We start from the raw sequence: 14,601 nt of genomic DNA on the forward strand, positions 1-14,601 counted from the left end.
AGTTATCCGTCTGCTACTGAAGCGGGGCTTCATTGCTTCCAGATTCGGGATGTCGTGGGTAGAGCTGCCGTAAGATGTGGAGCCCCTCCCCCCAAACTCCCACGTTTCTTAGCAAGGAGGACATTTTGAGCAGAAGGAGCAGGTGTGGAAGCCCTGACGTACAAGGGAGGTCTGTCCAGGGGACAGCAGGTAGCACAAATGTGGAGGGCCGGGGAATGTGGACAGGGTGCACGTGGCTCGCTGATGTGCAAATCCTGCTCTTGACCATCACGCTTTACTGTCCCCTGAGGAGTTTGGATATTAGCCTGAAGGTAAGGGGTGGCTTTGAACAAAAGTTTAGAAGAGTCCCAGGGCGCCTGGGGGGCTCAGTCAGTTAAGCGTCCGACTTCAGCTCAGGTCATGATCTGCAGTTTGTGGGTTCGAGTCCCACGTTGGGTTCTGTGCCGGCAGCTCAGAGCCTGGAGCTGCTTCGGATTCTGTGTTTCCCTCTTTCTCTGCTCCTCCCCACCCCCTCTCTCTATCTTTCTCAAAAATAAATAAAAACATAAAAAAAGAATCCAAGTGTCCATTGACGCATGAATGGATAAAGAAGATGTGGTATATATACAGTGGAGTATTACTCAGCAATCAAAAAGAATGAAATCTCGCCATTTGCGACCACGTGGATGGAACTGGAGGGTGTGATGCTAAGTGATACTAGTCAGTCAGAGAAAGACAAGTATCAGAAGACGTCACTCACATGTGGGGTTTAAGATACAAAACAGATGAACATGGGGAGGGAAGCAAAATCAAGATACAAACAGAGAGGGAGGCAAACCACAAGAGACCCGTAAATACAGAGAACAAGCTGAGTTTGCTGGTGGAGTGTTGGGCAGGGCTAGACGGGGGAGGGGCACTGAGGAGGGCGCTTGCTGGGATGAGCACTGGGTGTCGTACGTAAGCGACGAATCACTAAATTCTATTCCTGAAATCATTATTGCACTATATGTTAACTAACTTGGAAGTAAATTAAAAAAAAAATTAAATACTTAAAAAAGAGAGAGAGGAGAGAGGGGCCCCTAGGTGTCTCAGCCCATTGAATGTCTGACTCTTGATTTTGGCTCAGGTCATGATCCTGAGGTCATGGGATCGAGCCTCAAGTCAGGCTCCAGGCTCAGCTCAGCTTAAGACTCTCTCTCCCCTGCTTGTGAGTGCTCTGCCTCAAATATAAATAAATTAATTAACTAATTAATTAAAGAAGAAAAGAGGACATTAAGGTTGTCCTTAAGTTTCAGAAGATCCCTCAACCAGCTGGAGGAAGCCGGGCTGGGGCCGGCAGGAGGGAGACAAAGTCCATGAAGAAGTGATTTCATCTGGTCCAGCCACTGGGTGGAGAAATGGGACGCGGTTCATCTGCCAGAAGGTCCCAGCGGGTCAGAGCCTCATAAATACCCAAATCATGCTGTGGGCTTCTCAGAACGTGGATATATCACATGATTCAATTGCTGTTGGTTTGATGATTCCAGAAAGTAAAGAATTGGGGGAAATCCAATTTTCTACAGAGGTCGAAGGTGGATTCCACTCTTGACCCAGTCATAGATGCCATTATTGTTCGAGAGAGCCTTGCCCATCCCTGTGGCGCCTCCCCCGTGCGTGGCCATGTGACTTATTTCAGCCAGTAGAATGTACGCACAGGAACCAAAGTCTACTGGGTGAAGGCCTCTGCAAAGTCCAGCACAAGCCTGGCTTCTCGGAGTGGAGACGAGAGCCCTGGACGGACACGGAGTGTAAGCAGTAAACCTTGTAAAAGCTGCCGCGATTCTCAGGTACACGTCCTGACACACAGCTTCGCTTAAGCTGACTGTTACCATGACTAACAGCACCGTTTCTGAACTTAAAAAATAAAGGAGGGATCTCTGGAAGGGTTCACTGAGAACAGGTCCGATCTGACAAAGGTGTTGGAGTGATTTACCAGGTGCCTCTGGGCTAGAGAGATACATTCGAGGAATCCTGTAGCTAAAAGTGTATCTGCATTTGGGCAAGGTGTTCACAAGGCTGTTTCTCATAAGCAAGATGGGGAAGCGTGAGCGCAGAGTGAGAACATGATTACATTGTTTTGTAACCATCAGACTGATGAGCCTAGAAGGTCTGACTTGAAATGGCCGATGCCGGCCTGCAGAAAGGTCTCGGGGCTAAGCCACGGGACGCTGCCTTTGCTCCATTCAGGTCAATGCTTTGGTCAATGATTTTTCACAAGGTCTTCAAAGGTATGCTGATTACATTCCACGATGATACAAAGCTGGGAAAAATAGATGATGAATGGTGAGCTATTTCTGGCAGAGAGGAACAAGATGAATCATAGGAGAGAACAAACTACATTTCAAAAAACCAGAAGGACCAGAAACAGGAGCTGTAACAGCAAGTGCAGAAAGGACAGGACCTAGTTGACCATGAGCTCAGTGTGAGTACTTAGTAATAAGTGCCAACACCACTCAGACCCTCGCAATGCACCAGACATTTTGTTAAGTAATGTACACAATTACCTCATTGTAGTCTTCACAATGACCTTGGCTATTTCATGCCGCACTTTGCAAAGAGTTGCTTTCATTGACTTGCTGATAGAGAAAAAGCATATGGATGTGTGTGTATGTGTGTGTGTGTGTGTAGACATATATATGCATCTTTACATGTAAGTATGCACACATACACACATACACACACACACACACACACACACACACATACACACACATACATAACTCTTTTTGTAAAGAAATTCCCAGGAAGGAGGGTCCAATCCTTCTGGAATGCAATGTTTTCTATCATTTCTTTTTAAATATTTTTAACTTAAGGATTCGATTTAATTCAACATTTACAGAGTACCTACTGTGTGCCCAACACTCTTACAGGTGTTGGGGATGACTTGGTGATCCGCTGGGTAAAGTTCATTCCTCTGTGAAGTTGCCTGCTACCGTAGGAGACCCACAAAAAGTGAACCCCAAATTTTAGGGGGCGATACATTCTGTGGAGACTCTAAAGCAGGATAATGGGACGCAGAGGCTGGGGAGGGAAGGACGGTCATCCTGAGGAGGTGACGTCTGAGCAGAGCCCTGACTGGAGAGAAAAATCCAGCCCGTGGTTCCAAGGCAAACACGCCCTCACCCTTCGCTTCCTCTTTGATTAGAAGCCAAGGCACCAAGAGCGACAGCAGAAAATCCGCTTCCGGAGCCCAGGCAAGAGGAGAGATGCTAAGAAGCTTCCAGATGTCCGGCATTCTGAGCAGCTGGCTTCTACGCAGCCTTCACTTGGCCCTCGACGCCGACAGGTGCCAGGAGCCCCTGCCGTGGGCAAACTCCAGAGAAGGGACCGAAAGTAAATCTGGACCCGGGGTATTTTCCTTAGCGTGGATTCTTTTTGTAGCTGTCAGGTTTCCTTGCACGTTAATAAGCCCCAGGAAGTTATTTGGTTAAGAAGAGCATTCGTTTTTTTTTTTTTCTCAAAGACTTTTCTTTTTTTTAACCTTCTTTCCCTTTGCTCTTATTTTTCTTCTCTTTGTTTGGCTTTTGAGCAAAAACTTCCTACCCACTGTGATATTTTCCCCCTGAATCGCTAAGTAGGCTAAAAAAACAGTAGTAGGAAATACAGTGCATGGCCAGGAATCAGGATAAACAGCTGCCTGGGAACCTTCCAGAAGAACCAGGGTCCACTACTCCAGCCTCGGCTTGTGTCGGCAACCGACTCCAAAGGTAGGCTGGCCACTTGGGTTCCAGGGAGGGTCTCCCCCTTGCAAGGTGCCACTTCTTTAAGTCGCTCAGGTGGGATGAGGCAGCAGTGACAGAGGGTTGGTCACGTGCCCGGTAGGGAACAGAGAAGGAGACGCATCTCGGAGTCCGTCTGTTGTAAGAGAGCAGAGATCAAACCTCCTGCCTCCGGTGTCACCCAAGGGACACTGGCCGGTCTAAACTTCAGCAGAAATACTAAATCTAGCCTGTAAGACAATGACTTGAATTTAAAATGATTAAGGGAAGGGGCACCTGGGTGGTTCAGTTGGTTTAATGTCCAACTTAGGCTCAGGTCATGATCTCGCAGTTCATGGGTTCAAGCCCCATGTGGGGCTCTGTGCTGACAGCTCAGAGCCTGGAGCCTGTCTCTGGATTCTGTGTCTCCCCCTCTCTCTCTGCCCTTCCTCTGCTCCTTGCTCTGTCTCTGTCAAAAATAAAAATAAAAAAATGTTCAAAAAAAGGATTAAGAGAAGCCCATGGAAACAGTGATTAAGCCCTTGAAATTTTTACCAAAAAAAACCCAATCATCTCTGAATCACAGAACTGCAAACAAGTCAAGTGTGAAGGGAAGGATATCAATCATGCCCATAGAAATTTTTGTGGGGAGAAAATATGGAAAGTAAAAGAAAAAAAATCATTCCTTGTCATTTGTTCCAAGGTTTAAGGGGAGTCACCATACTTGGGTTAACGTGAGCTGACATTAGCTTCTAGATTTTTACCACTTTATTTTTCAAGATGGAGTTTCAATAAAACGTCTCTTTCTCTCTTTCCCTCTCATCCTTTCATTTTAAAATGTGGAGAGGCGCCTGGATGGCTCAATTGGTTAGGCGTCCAACTCTTAATTTCTGCTCAGGTCATGATCTCATGGTTTGTGAGTTCAAGCCCCACATTGGGCTCTGTGCTGACAGCTCCAAACCCGCTTGGGATTCTCTCTCCCTCTCTCTCTGCCCCTCCCCTGCTCACACACACATACTCTCTCTCCTCTCTCAGAAATAAACAAATGGGGCGCCTGGGGGGCTCAGTCGTTAAGCCTCCGACTTCGGCTCAGGTCATCTCACGTTTGTCAGTTCGAGCCCCACATCAGGCTCTGTGCTGACAGCTAGCTCAGAGCCTGGAGCCTGCTTCCAGTTCTGTGTCTCCTTCTCGCTCTGCCCCTCCCCCTCTCACACTCTGTCTCTCTCTGTATCTAAAATAAATAAAACATTTTTAAAAATTAAAAAAAATAAACAAATAAATGAGTAAATTTTTAAAAATGTGGCATTTTTAACCCCACAGGTGGCTTCACTCCGGGCGGGCTGGCTCCGGTCTGCCTCCCCGTCTGCCTTTCCTTCCCTGTGTGTCCACCAGGCTGGGTCACAGAGAGAATTACTTCACCTCCCCGGCCCGTGTCCCGGCAGCTGGCCCCTGGACGGCACTGGGTTGCAGTGTGCTTCTTCTAGAATCTTCTATGTGAAGGAAGAGCCCCTACTTCCACCGCCCCCTTCTCTTCTGTACTGGGAGGGGTAAGCAGCGAGAGGGGCTGCCACCAAACGGCCCCGTCTCAGTGGCCGACAGCCGGCCCCCAGCGGGTCCGGGGTGAAGGCTCCGCCCCCCTCCCCTCCGCCAGGGAGGGAGCAGTCCGTCAGGAGGGGCGTCTGTGGGCCAGGCTCAGGAGCAGCGGTGTCCCATCCACCCGCCGCCAGGGGTCAGAGCCCCCCCAGCGGCCACCTCGATGCCCGGGCCCGTCCCCTGGCGGCCCGCGGGCGCCGCCCCTCTCGCCGTCCGCACTTTGCCATCACCTCCCCGTTCCCGTTCGTCTCTGTATCCGTGTGTCTGTCCCCCTTACGGGGCAGCCTTGCCTCTGACCAAGCCTCCTAGGGGCAGTTTGCAAACCTGTTGACCCGCTTTAGAGAAGCCGGAGGGTCAGAAGTGTTCGCGTTCAGCGACTTGCACGCTCATTCTGTGCCTCCCGCGCCTCCTGGCAGAGAATGCGTCCCTCCGCCCTTCCACCTGCCCATCCGCCCCTCCGTTCCAGGGATCGTCCGTGAGCCCGCCGTGTGCAGGGAAAGGAAACGGCGCAAGGCATGTGCTCTGCCTTCGAGAAGCGTGTGACCCAACTGTGGGAAGAACTACGCGCCCACGAAGGGAGCAGAGACGCTAGGTCCAGGCTTAGACGAGAAGGAAGCCCTCGGGAGCAAAGGTAAGAGGCCTGCTTTGCGCGTGTGCACGGCCTCCCTCCTCCCTCCGCGTGTGCATGGGCCAGCGGCCTTCCTGTCCAGCCCCTTCCCCAACCTTCCCGACCGGCCTCACCGACTTTCCCTTCCATGTGCCTGCCAGTCCTCCTGTCTGCACCCCCGGCGCTGCTGTCCACGCCCCCTACATTCTTCCTCACATAAAGCACACCTTGAACTGCAGCAGCCGCAGGGCCTTTGCACGTTCATTGTCCTCTGCCGGGACCCTGAGGCTCTTCTCAGAGTTAGCCCCTTGTCACCGAGTCAGCCAAGCAAGCCTTGACGCTACCCGCCCCCCTAAAGCAGGCCTGGTTATTCTCCAAACCATCACCCCGTTTTATTTGTCTAGTATCATAACTCTCTCTGAAATTCTCTTCATTCTTTTCTCCCCGCTCCCAGATAGGAAACTCCTTAAGGAAGGGGCCCAGTTTGATTTATCCATGATTGTATCCCCAAAGCCAGGCATACAGTAGGTGTTCAATTAGTAACTGTGGATTGAAGGGATGACAGGAGGCCCCTCTCCCTTCCCCTTGACGTCTCAGCACTCCACGGCCCCGCCTCCCCCGAGTCACGCCCCCCACCGGGGTCTGGTGCCGGGTCTCTGCCGCTCCGCCAGGCACCACACCCGGGGCTCGGCCTTCCTCTGCTTCCCACTCGATGCCCTTCGTCTTTCCTTCCTGCTGAAAACCACAGGCTGGCGTATCTGCGCAGACTCGTGTCCTCCTTGCAGAATGGATGGCAATGCGTTTGTGTGCCCCGCTCTGCGGTGTGCTCGCCCTGGGGCGCTGGCGACGGGCCCGTGGGCCCCTGCGGTCTCTCCCTCGCTCTCTCCGAGGCGCCGAGAGCTCCCGCTTCGGCAGAGCCTGGGGAGGGCCAGCTGGCTCCTCTGCCAGCCTCACGGCCACTGTGGTCCCCCCTCGGCTCTGACCAAGCTAGACCTAGCCTTAGGTTGTTTTTAATGCGCACAGATGCCCTGTCTGCCTCTTTATTCGGAGAAAGCTCAAAACGGCCACTGAGTTGCTGGGCGTCTGCCATGAAGGCTCTCGAAAAGCCGTCGCATTTTGTGGAGGACTCCTCGGTTTTCACTGTAACAACTATCTCATCCGCCACGCCTCCTAAGTCAAGAAGTGATATTTTTGTATTATGGTTTCGGGCAGACTTACTCACCAATGTACGTGGCATCACGGTTTCTAGTCAAAGAAAATAATCTGGAACCAGTTTGGGTCGCATCGCACATTCGGATGACCCCAGGAGGGCTTGCCTTGTGTCGACTTGGCGAGCAAGGGGCACGAAGAGGGGGTGGCACCCAGAGCTTCCAGTCTGCTGCGTCGGGTCCTAAAGATGTTTGCGTTTAAGTGCAGCTCAGGAGCAAGAGAATCCTAACCCCTAAACATTTGAAAAGTTGTAAGGAGAGCAGTAAAGAGAAGTGAATGTGTCCAAAGGAACTTGCCAAGGACGACTCGTAGAGTCACCTGCCGCCCCAACGCCCAGCACGCACGATCACAGGCTCTGCAAACGCTTTCTGTAAAAGGCCGCTGCACGGAGAATAGTTCAGGCTGTGCAGACCATGTAATCTCCGTGGCGGGAGGAAAATGCCATCGTCGTAGGATCTGTGGCTGTCCCCCGGCACAGTGCCCTTCGCAGGACGGATCCACCAGGGTTTGCAGAGGTTAACGCTTGTCGGGGAACAAGAGTCCTGCGGCCTCCAAAGGTCTCCCCACAGATTGCTGATCAACTGCAAGGCAAAGATAACTTGCTAAGGAAGTAACGTGGCGGACGCACCTCAACCAGGCGGGGAAGTGTTAGCGGGCTGCATCCTGAACGGGCTGGCGTGACGTTCCTCCTGCGGATGCCTCGATATCGACCCTGTGAAGTTCTTGCAAAAACCTTTATCCTCTATCAGGAGGAGGCAAACAGACAAATGCAGATCGTGGGACTTTCCACAGGATCACTGGCCTGAACTCTAAGACGATCGCTGTCTGGAGAGACGGAGGAAAGCACGGGACTATTCAAGACAAGAGGAGGTATAAAAGAAACGATGACTCGGGGTGTGCAGTGATTCATACCCTTGTCTGAAAATGACAATCACAGATCGTAAAGAATCTGTGGTTTCGCTTTCCAGCTAAGAAGTTAGCCGGCCGCATGGGCGCCTGGGCAGCTCAGCCGGTTAAGTGTCCAACTTCAGCTCAGGTCTTGAGCTCACAGCTCCTGGGTTCGAGCCCCGCATCAGGCTGTGCTGAGCGTTCAGAGCCTGCTTTGGATTCTATGTCTCTCTCTCTCTTTCCCTCTCTCTGCTCCCCCCCCCCCCACTCACACTCTGTCTCTCGGGAAAAAAAAATAACATTAAAAAAAATTAGCCTGCTGCAGACGCCTGAATCTAGCAGGAGACATGGGACTCCTGGGTCAGAAACTAGAAAGATGTTATTACTCACAGCCATCTTCTTGTGCCATTTTTCAAGCCCCAGATCCAACGGGGCCACTCAAAGATGACAGAGTGACACGTGTACATGCAGTGCCCTGCGTCATAGCAGAGGGAGCCCGAGTTCAGGGAACCCAAATGTTTTCTAATGGGCATGAGCCTGCTTGATGTCTTCACCAGAGGGACGAGCTTTCTTTCTATGTGCGCCCATGAGCAACACCTACCCTTTGCTGTGGAGGGAGACACTATCTCGACCTTTTGAGGCTGTTCTCTGTATAAACATCCTTGAAGTGACAGTCCGGACAGGGGACAGCCAGGGCCTTTCCTTGAAAGACTTGCAGAAACCCAAGAGCCCCGTGCGGAAGTGTCTCCCCAGGGCCCTGGATTGAAAAAGAAAGCAGTGATCAGGGGCGTGATTGGGGTCCTGTGGGGGATTTTGATATAAAACAGAGGTCATCTAAGATCTCTGCACCAAGGTTAGATCCCTTTGGTGGAGGTCACACCACTGTGTGTATGTAGGCAGCCATCTTCATTCTCATAGATGCCACTTACGTAGTTAGGGGTTAATGGTCATGAGGTCTGCCACTAGCTTTTACTTTTTTTTTTTAATTTTTTAATGTTTTTTGTTTATTTTTGAGAGATAGGAGGAGACAGCACAGGCAGGGGAGGGGCAGACAGAGAGGGAGACATAGAGTCCGAAGCAGGCTCCAGGCTCTGAGCTGTCGGCACAGAGCCCAACGCGGGGCTCGAACCCACGAACCGCGAGATCATGACCTGAGCTGAAGTTGGCCGCTTAACCGACTCGAGCCAGCCAGGCGCCCGGCCACTAACTTTTAAATGGTTCAGAGAAACAGGTGACAGCGTAGGTATCCCTCTCTCTCTCTCTCTCTCTCTCTCCCTCACACACACACACGTACAGAAAAGAGAGAGAGGGAGAGAGAGGGAGACTGACCGAGGCCACATGTGTCAACAAGTCACCTAACAATGTGCCGAGGTGAGCAGTGTTTGGGTCTCCAACATATTATTGATTCAACTTTACCAAACCCAAACTGGGGGGCCGGGGGCGGCCCTCTCCTGATTTAAGGACCGTGTTTTTACTACACCCCGTCACCCATTTACCCCGGGCCTGCCTTAACTGAGGGCTCTGAGGACGTAAATATGTTTTTCTGTTGACTCGAGCTTGGGAAGTCTGGCGAGAATAGGGCTTCCTGCTAAGATCTCCTGGAACCCCGAAGGTGCGAACCGGCGGCTTAGCAGCCACGGAGGCTGTGGGCTCGTCTGCACGTGGCGGTGAAGCGAGGCCTTCAGCCCCCTTCTGGGGCAAGAAGGGGGAAGAGCGGCGGGCGTTCCGGGCCGGGAGGTTGGCCGCAGCCCCCAAAAGCCGAGTTTTAACTATTTCGCTCAAAGCCTGGGGAATCCTGAGTTCGCTCCAGACACTCCCGTTTAGATGTCGGCAGAAGAACATGTTCCAAATGCACCTTGGGTCCCTTTTGTCCCGGCTCCCCATCCTCTGGGGATGGGCAGGCCATCCAGAGCTGGCCTCTGGACCAGTCTCTGCCTGCTGTGGGCACAGGCCTGTGGGCAGTGAGGCCAGAAGCAGGCTCTGACCCCCAGACAGGCAGCCACCCAGCAAGGACAGCGCCGCGGCTGCGAGGACACATGCTAAAAATGAAGACGTGAGTCATTATTGAAGCTGTGTCCCGGCAGGGCCGTGTGTGGCTCCCGCAGGGGACCGGGCAAGGGCGCTGCGGAAAAAGTCCCTCGGGCAAGACCGGCCACGCAGGACTGATTCTCCTTTCGAGCCGGGTGGGGACGGGCACCCACTGGCCAGGCTGAGGACACACGGTCCCCGTGTGGTCGTGCAAGATCGGGGCTTTAACTTAAGCCTCTGCCACTGGAGCACGTGCCCTTCGGGACACTTGCAGGAGCCATCAGGAGCTTATGATAAAAACGCAAGCGTCTCTCTCCTCGCTCGGCCCATCTGCCCTCCACTTCAAGTCCTTCCCACACTCCGTTCACATGCTGGCGACCACGTCGGATTCCTGCGAGCCTGGATCCCCCAAAGGCAGACAATCTGTGGGCTTTCGCTCCCACTTTACCCCCTTCTCTTCTCCTCCTTAAGGAGAAAAACAAAATCTACGTTTATACATGTGAGTGCGTGCGCGCGTCTGAGCTATAAAGCTGTGTGTGTGTGTGTGTGTGTGTGTGTGTGTGTGTACTTAACACACCGGTTGCCTCCGTCACTGTCACTAGTGAGGCGAGGGGACGCGCGGCTGAGGGCAGGGCTGGCGTCGGGCTGAGCGCGCGGCCTGAGGCTGGCACGGCTCACACACACTCGGTTATATTTACTCCCACTATATTCCATCCTAATTCAATCCCTTTATTTAAACCTCGCTTTACAGATGTGGACCCATAGCCACAGAGAGGGCCTTGCAAATTGTCCCAATCGCACAGTTGGGGTGGGTTAGAGTTCAGCGCCGGGGCTGTGTGACTTTAGGTAAAGCGGTTACCCTCTCTGAGCCTCCCCGTCTTCTCATCTCTGAAAGTGATGCAACTCCAGATCTGCTGGTCTTCCCAGATCATGGGGGTCACAGGAGGCTAAGCAGCCACACCTCCCCTCTGCTGTGTGGGGACTGGGACCCTCCCGGGTGGGTCCAGGGAGGACCAGGAGCTACCTGGACTTGCTCCTGTGGTGTGGACACAGCAGTGCCACGCCCTGCCCTCAGGCATGGGACGTGATCCGTGAATAGTCATGTGTCACAGGAGTAGGGTCTTTGTTTTCAACTCAGCCTGGGCCTTTGGGGTCTTTGATCCCCGGGATGAGCTGGTTTGCTTCGGAGCCATCTCTGCAGGTGACAGACGTGCCTCACCGTCAGGCATTAGAACCTCGGTCCCCCCTGCCCCACCTATTTCATGATGCATCTGGACCCACTGACAGCCGTCCCCCACGCCCACCCTGGCTGCCTCTAGTCTGGCTTTCCATTGAGCAGCTGTGTGACCGCTGACAAGTCACTGAACCTCTCTGAGCCTCTATGGCTTGATCTGTTTTATTTTAAAATAGAAGGAACCCACATCCATCGTGGGTGTCAGGGTAGTTTGTGGGGTGCAAGTGCAAGACAGCACGTGTGCGGAGGCCCCTGTAAGCGGCCCCTGACTGCTCAGCCCCGTTTCGTGACTGCTCCCCAGTGTGCCCGGAACAAGTGGGGACCGGCTCTCGGGGAGAAAGCCTTTATTTCTGCATGCCCTTCCCCTCCATCCTCTGGCATTTCTCGGGGCACTGAGCCTCCCGCTCACAAAGCAGCCTGGGAAAGTCCCCTCGATGCTAGGGTGCTGGGTGAGCCCCGGGGGCTTGGGATCACCCTGCTGCAAGCTTACAAGCAGGGAACCTCCCAAGCGCCTGGATCAACGTGCCCCTTTCCGGAGGCGTGTGGGGCGGGGGTCTGCCCTGTCCTCTAGCGTGGGGCGAACACGTTAGGACTCCTTGTAAGGTGCCCCAATGCCTCTTTTCTCTGAACTACCTACTTTTTTCTATTAAACATCCAATTTCTCTCTCTCTCTCTCTCTTGTCTTTGAAAGCAATTTGAATCAGATCATTCCTAAAACCTGCTTCAAACCCTCGGCCTACTCCCCACCTCCTGGCAGATCCAGACCCAGCCCCTTGCACCGAGACCTGGGCACTGCAAACCTCGCCCCTGCCCACACCCCTGCCCGCCTCCTGCCCGTCCCCCTGCAGCACCCGACCCAGGGCAAGCTCTTAGGTCCCCAAAGACCTCCCCTTCTTGTTCTTCTGGCCTCACGTCGCAGCCCCTTTCCTCTGAGGCTGGCCAAGGGAGCCGCCCACCCACCGGGGGAGCCCTTGGCTCCCGCTAACTTATGGAAATTTTGGCCTTTCCTCCCCTCTTTGACATTTGCGGACCATGTGACACAGTGAGAAATAGAAGCGCTTACAGTACCGGCTTTCAGTCCAAGGGCGGCCCCAGCCCGCAGCAGGGGATCCGAGTAGGTCAGAGGTCATGGTCGCGGGGTCATTTGTTTGGGCGGCTAACTGGGCGTTTGACATTTGTAGTGTGGGCAAGTTTTTCCTGCCTCTGGATGTACGTACTTCTCCAACATTATTCCACACAGGGAAGTCCACTCCAGGGGAAGCAGTGTGTGGGTGCAGGGAAACTTCCAGAACCTGGGGGGGCATAGTCCTAGAGGTACTCCCGATAATGGTGTGAATGGCGTGAAGGGAGGCGCTGGCCAAGGGCACAACATTTAAGGAAATGTCCCAGACGTGGAAATCATGACAAATATGATTTTATGTTTGAAGGTTATTTTGAAGGTCAAAGTTGACACAAAAAATTCAAGGCAAACGGAACTTCAGAAATTTTAATAAGGTCAGGATGACCCCTCAGTTGTGCACGTCCGCCCAGGGGCCTCAGCCCGATTCCCCACCGGCTGCCTGAGTGTCACCGGTCACTTCTCCGGGGTCAGCTGTGACCCGCTGTCTGTCAAAGGCTTTTCTCTAGGGCAGCCCAGCCACGGCCAAGGTTGAAGCAAGCCCTCTCCTGGGGAGAAGGTGAACCGTAACGTGCACATGTTCTGGAGAGCACAGCCCCCCACTTTTGTCTCCTGTGTGATGACGCCCTGCACTCGGTCAAGTGGCCCAGGGGAGGCCTGTCTTCCCTCCACAAAGATTTAAAGCAGACGGAGTCACTTCTGCTTTTTTCTCCAGAATGTTCCACACACTCAAACCTCTGGGTGGTTCTGTTTGAGCAGCAGACTTCCCGTGTTCTTCCTGGTTGGTGTGGAAACGGATCGTAAATTCACCTGAATGCGGGTCCCTCTGTGTCCCCTGCAGGGAGCTACCCGGCCCTCCCGGAACGCACCTTCCCGCACTGGCGTCCGGCTGTTTCCCGTACCTGCAGGTAAATTCTGTCTCCAGCTCACGGCTTGGCTAGATGGCTGAGGTGTCATCTTAAATGTCACCTCAGAGGGGCACCTCAGTCGCTTAAGCATCTGACTTTGGCTCAGGTCATGTTTGTGGGTTCGAACCTCACACTGGGCTCTCTGCTGTCAGCATGGAGCTGCTTCAGATCCTCGGTCCCCCGCTCTCTCTGCCCCTTCCCTGCTTATGCTCCCTCTTTCTCTCAAAAATAAATAAGTGGACTTAAAAAAAGTCAACTCAGAGCCGCCCTGCCTGAACACCGGAGCCATTAACGTCCCTCCGATCCTCTAAGCCTGCAGGGCCCTGCTACTCTCCCCCACTAAACTCACCCCTTTCACTCCCTGGGGTGCTCACCGACCCCTCACCACACCAGGTGCCCCAGGGCCAGGCCGCCTTCCCCAGGGCTGAGAGCACAGAGGGGCCTTGGCCAGTCTTGACCCTAGGAAGGTGAAGAGCAGACCCTGGCACTCGGAGCTGGCACCTGTGCCCAGGCGACCACACCCTCCCTCTGGCCCCTGCGCCCCTCGCCTTCCCCACACGCCTGCCCTTTTCAAAGCCTTGTGTGGGCCCCCTGGGTTCTCTGCTTTCAGAATGGAGGGCTGGGTCCCTGGGAGAGCTGCGGGGGTGTCTGCGTGAGAGGGTGGGTGGATGGGAGCTGGTGGGGAGCAAAGAGCGGCGTGTGGGTCCCGGAAGAAAAGGAAACCACTGTCCTTTGGGCGGAAGGAGAAAGGGGGAGGGGGACGGAGACCCTGGTGAGGAGCAGCATGTGCTTGGGCGGACTGTGGGGAGGGGCAGACGCACCGCGATTCCAGGAACGGTTTCTAATCTCTCCTGCCACCGCCAGCCACGTGTCCACCCCTGTCCCCCCACCCCCCGCCCCCTGCAAAGGCCCAGGTGGCCGTGGGTAACCAGATACCCGGATAACTGAGCCCCAGGTACCCAGGGCAGGCAGTGGGCCCTCCAGAGCATAAACTAAGGGTGAGCACATTCCGTCTGGAAAGGGGGGCGCTAAAGCCAAGCCAGGGGGCCTTCAAGCATCGCGTCCCCTCCACTGGGCCTTACCGATCTCCTCAAGTCGAGGTTTCCAAAGTTTCTCGTGTCCTGACTTCTGCGAGATGGAGGAAACCCCGCGCGGCCACATCACACGTCGCTACCACCAGCCCTTGGATGACTCGGGGACCCCGCCAAACGCTGGACTGTGCGCGGTGGGGGCACCTGGAAACCGTGCAGGTCCTGGACGGCGCGCGGGCGGAGGCCCGAGCGGGGTGGGCCGGGAGGGGA

The 14,601-nt window shown here is 54.0% G+C and overlaps 1 protein-coding gene and 1 long non-coding RNA gene across 6 annotated transcripts in view; one reads left to right on the forward strand and one right to left on the reverse strand.

The window, feature by feature from the left end:
* Positions 1–14,601, forward strand: part of LOC115277288 (refilin-A) — a 237,868-nt gene that overhangs the window by 209,737 nt on the left and 13,530 nt on the right. For 2 of the 5 annotated variants that reach the window (XM_029921336.1, XM_029921337.1), the window contains 4 exons: positions 3,164–3,725; positions 5,037–5,263; positions 5,776–5,940; positions 13,234–13,300. In XM_029921336.1, the coding sequence (XP_029777196.1) occupies positions 5,825–5,940; positions 13,234–13,300 (183 nt within the window). In that variant the 5' untranslated portion in view covers positions 3,164–3,725; positions 5,037–5,263; positions 5,776–5,824. The remainder of the gene's footprint in view (positions 1–3,163; positions 3,726–5,036; positions 5,264–5,775; positions 5,941–13,233; positions 13,301–14,601) is intronic. The other 3 variants (XM_029921338.1, XM_029921339.1, XM_029921340.1) reach the window with 3 other exon arrangements.
* LOC115277289 lies at positions 12,747–14,586 on the reverse strand. Its single transcript, XR_003902352.1, has 2 exons — positions 14,383–14,586; positions 12,747–13,170 (listed from the first exon to the last, which is right to left on the reverse strand). It is a non-coding gene; the product is annotated as an uncharacterized LOC115277289 (long non-coding RNA).

The sequence above is a fragment of the Suricata suricatta genome, chromosome 14 (assembly GCF_006229205.1).
Source record: "Suricata suricatta isolate VVHF042 chromosome 14, meerkat_22Aug2017_6uvM2_HiC, whole genome shotgun sequence".
Taxonomy (NCBI): Eukaryota; Metazoa; Chordata; class Mammalia; order Carnivora; family Herpestidae; genus Suricata; species Suricata suricatta.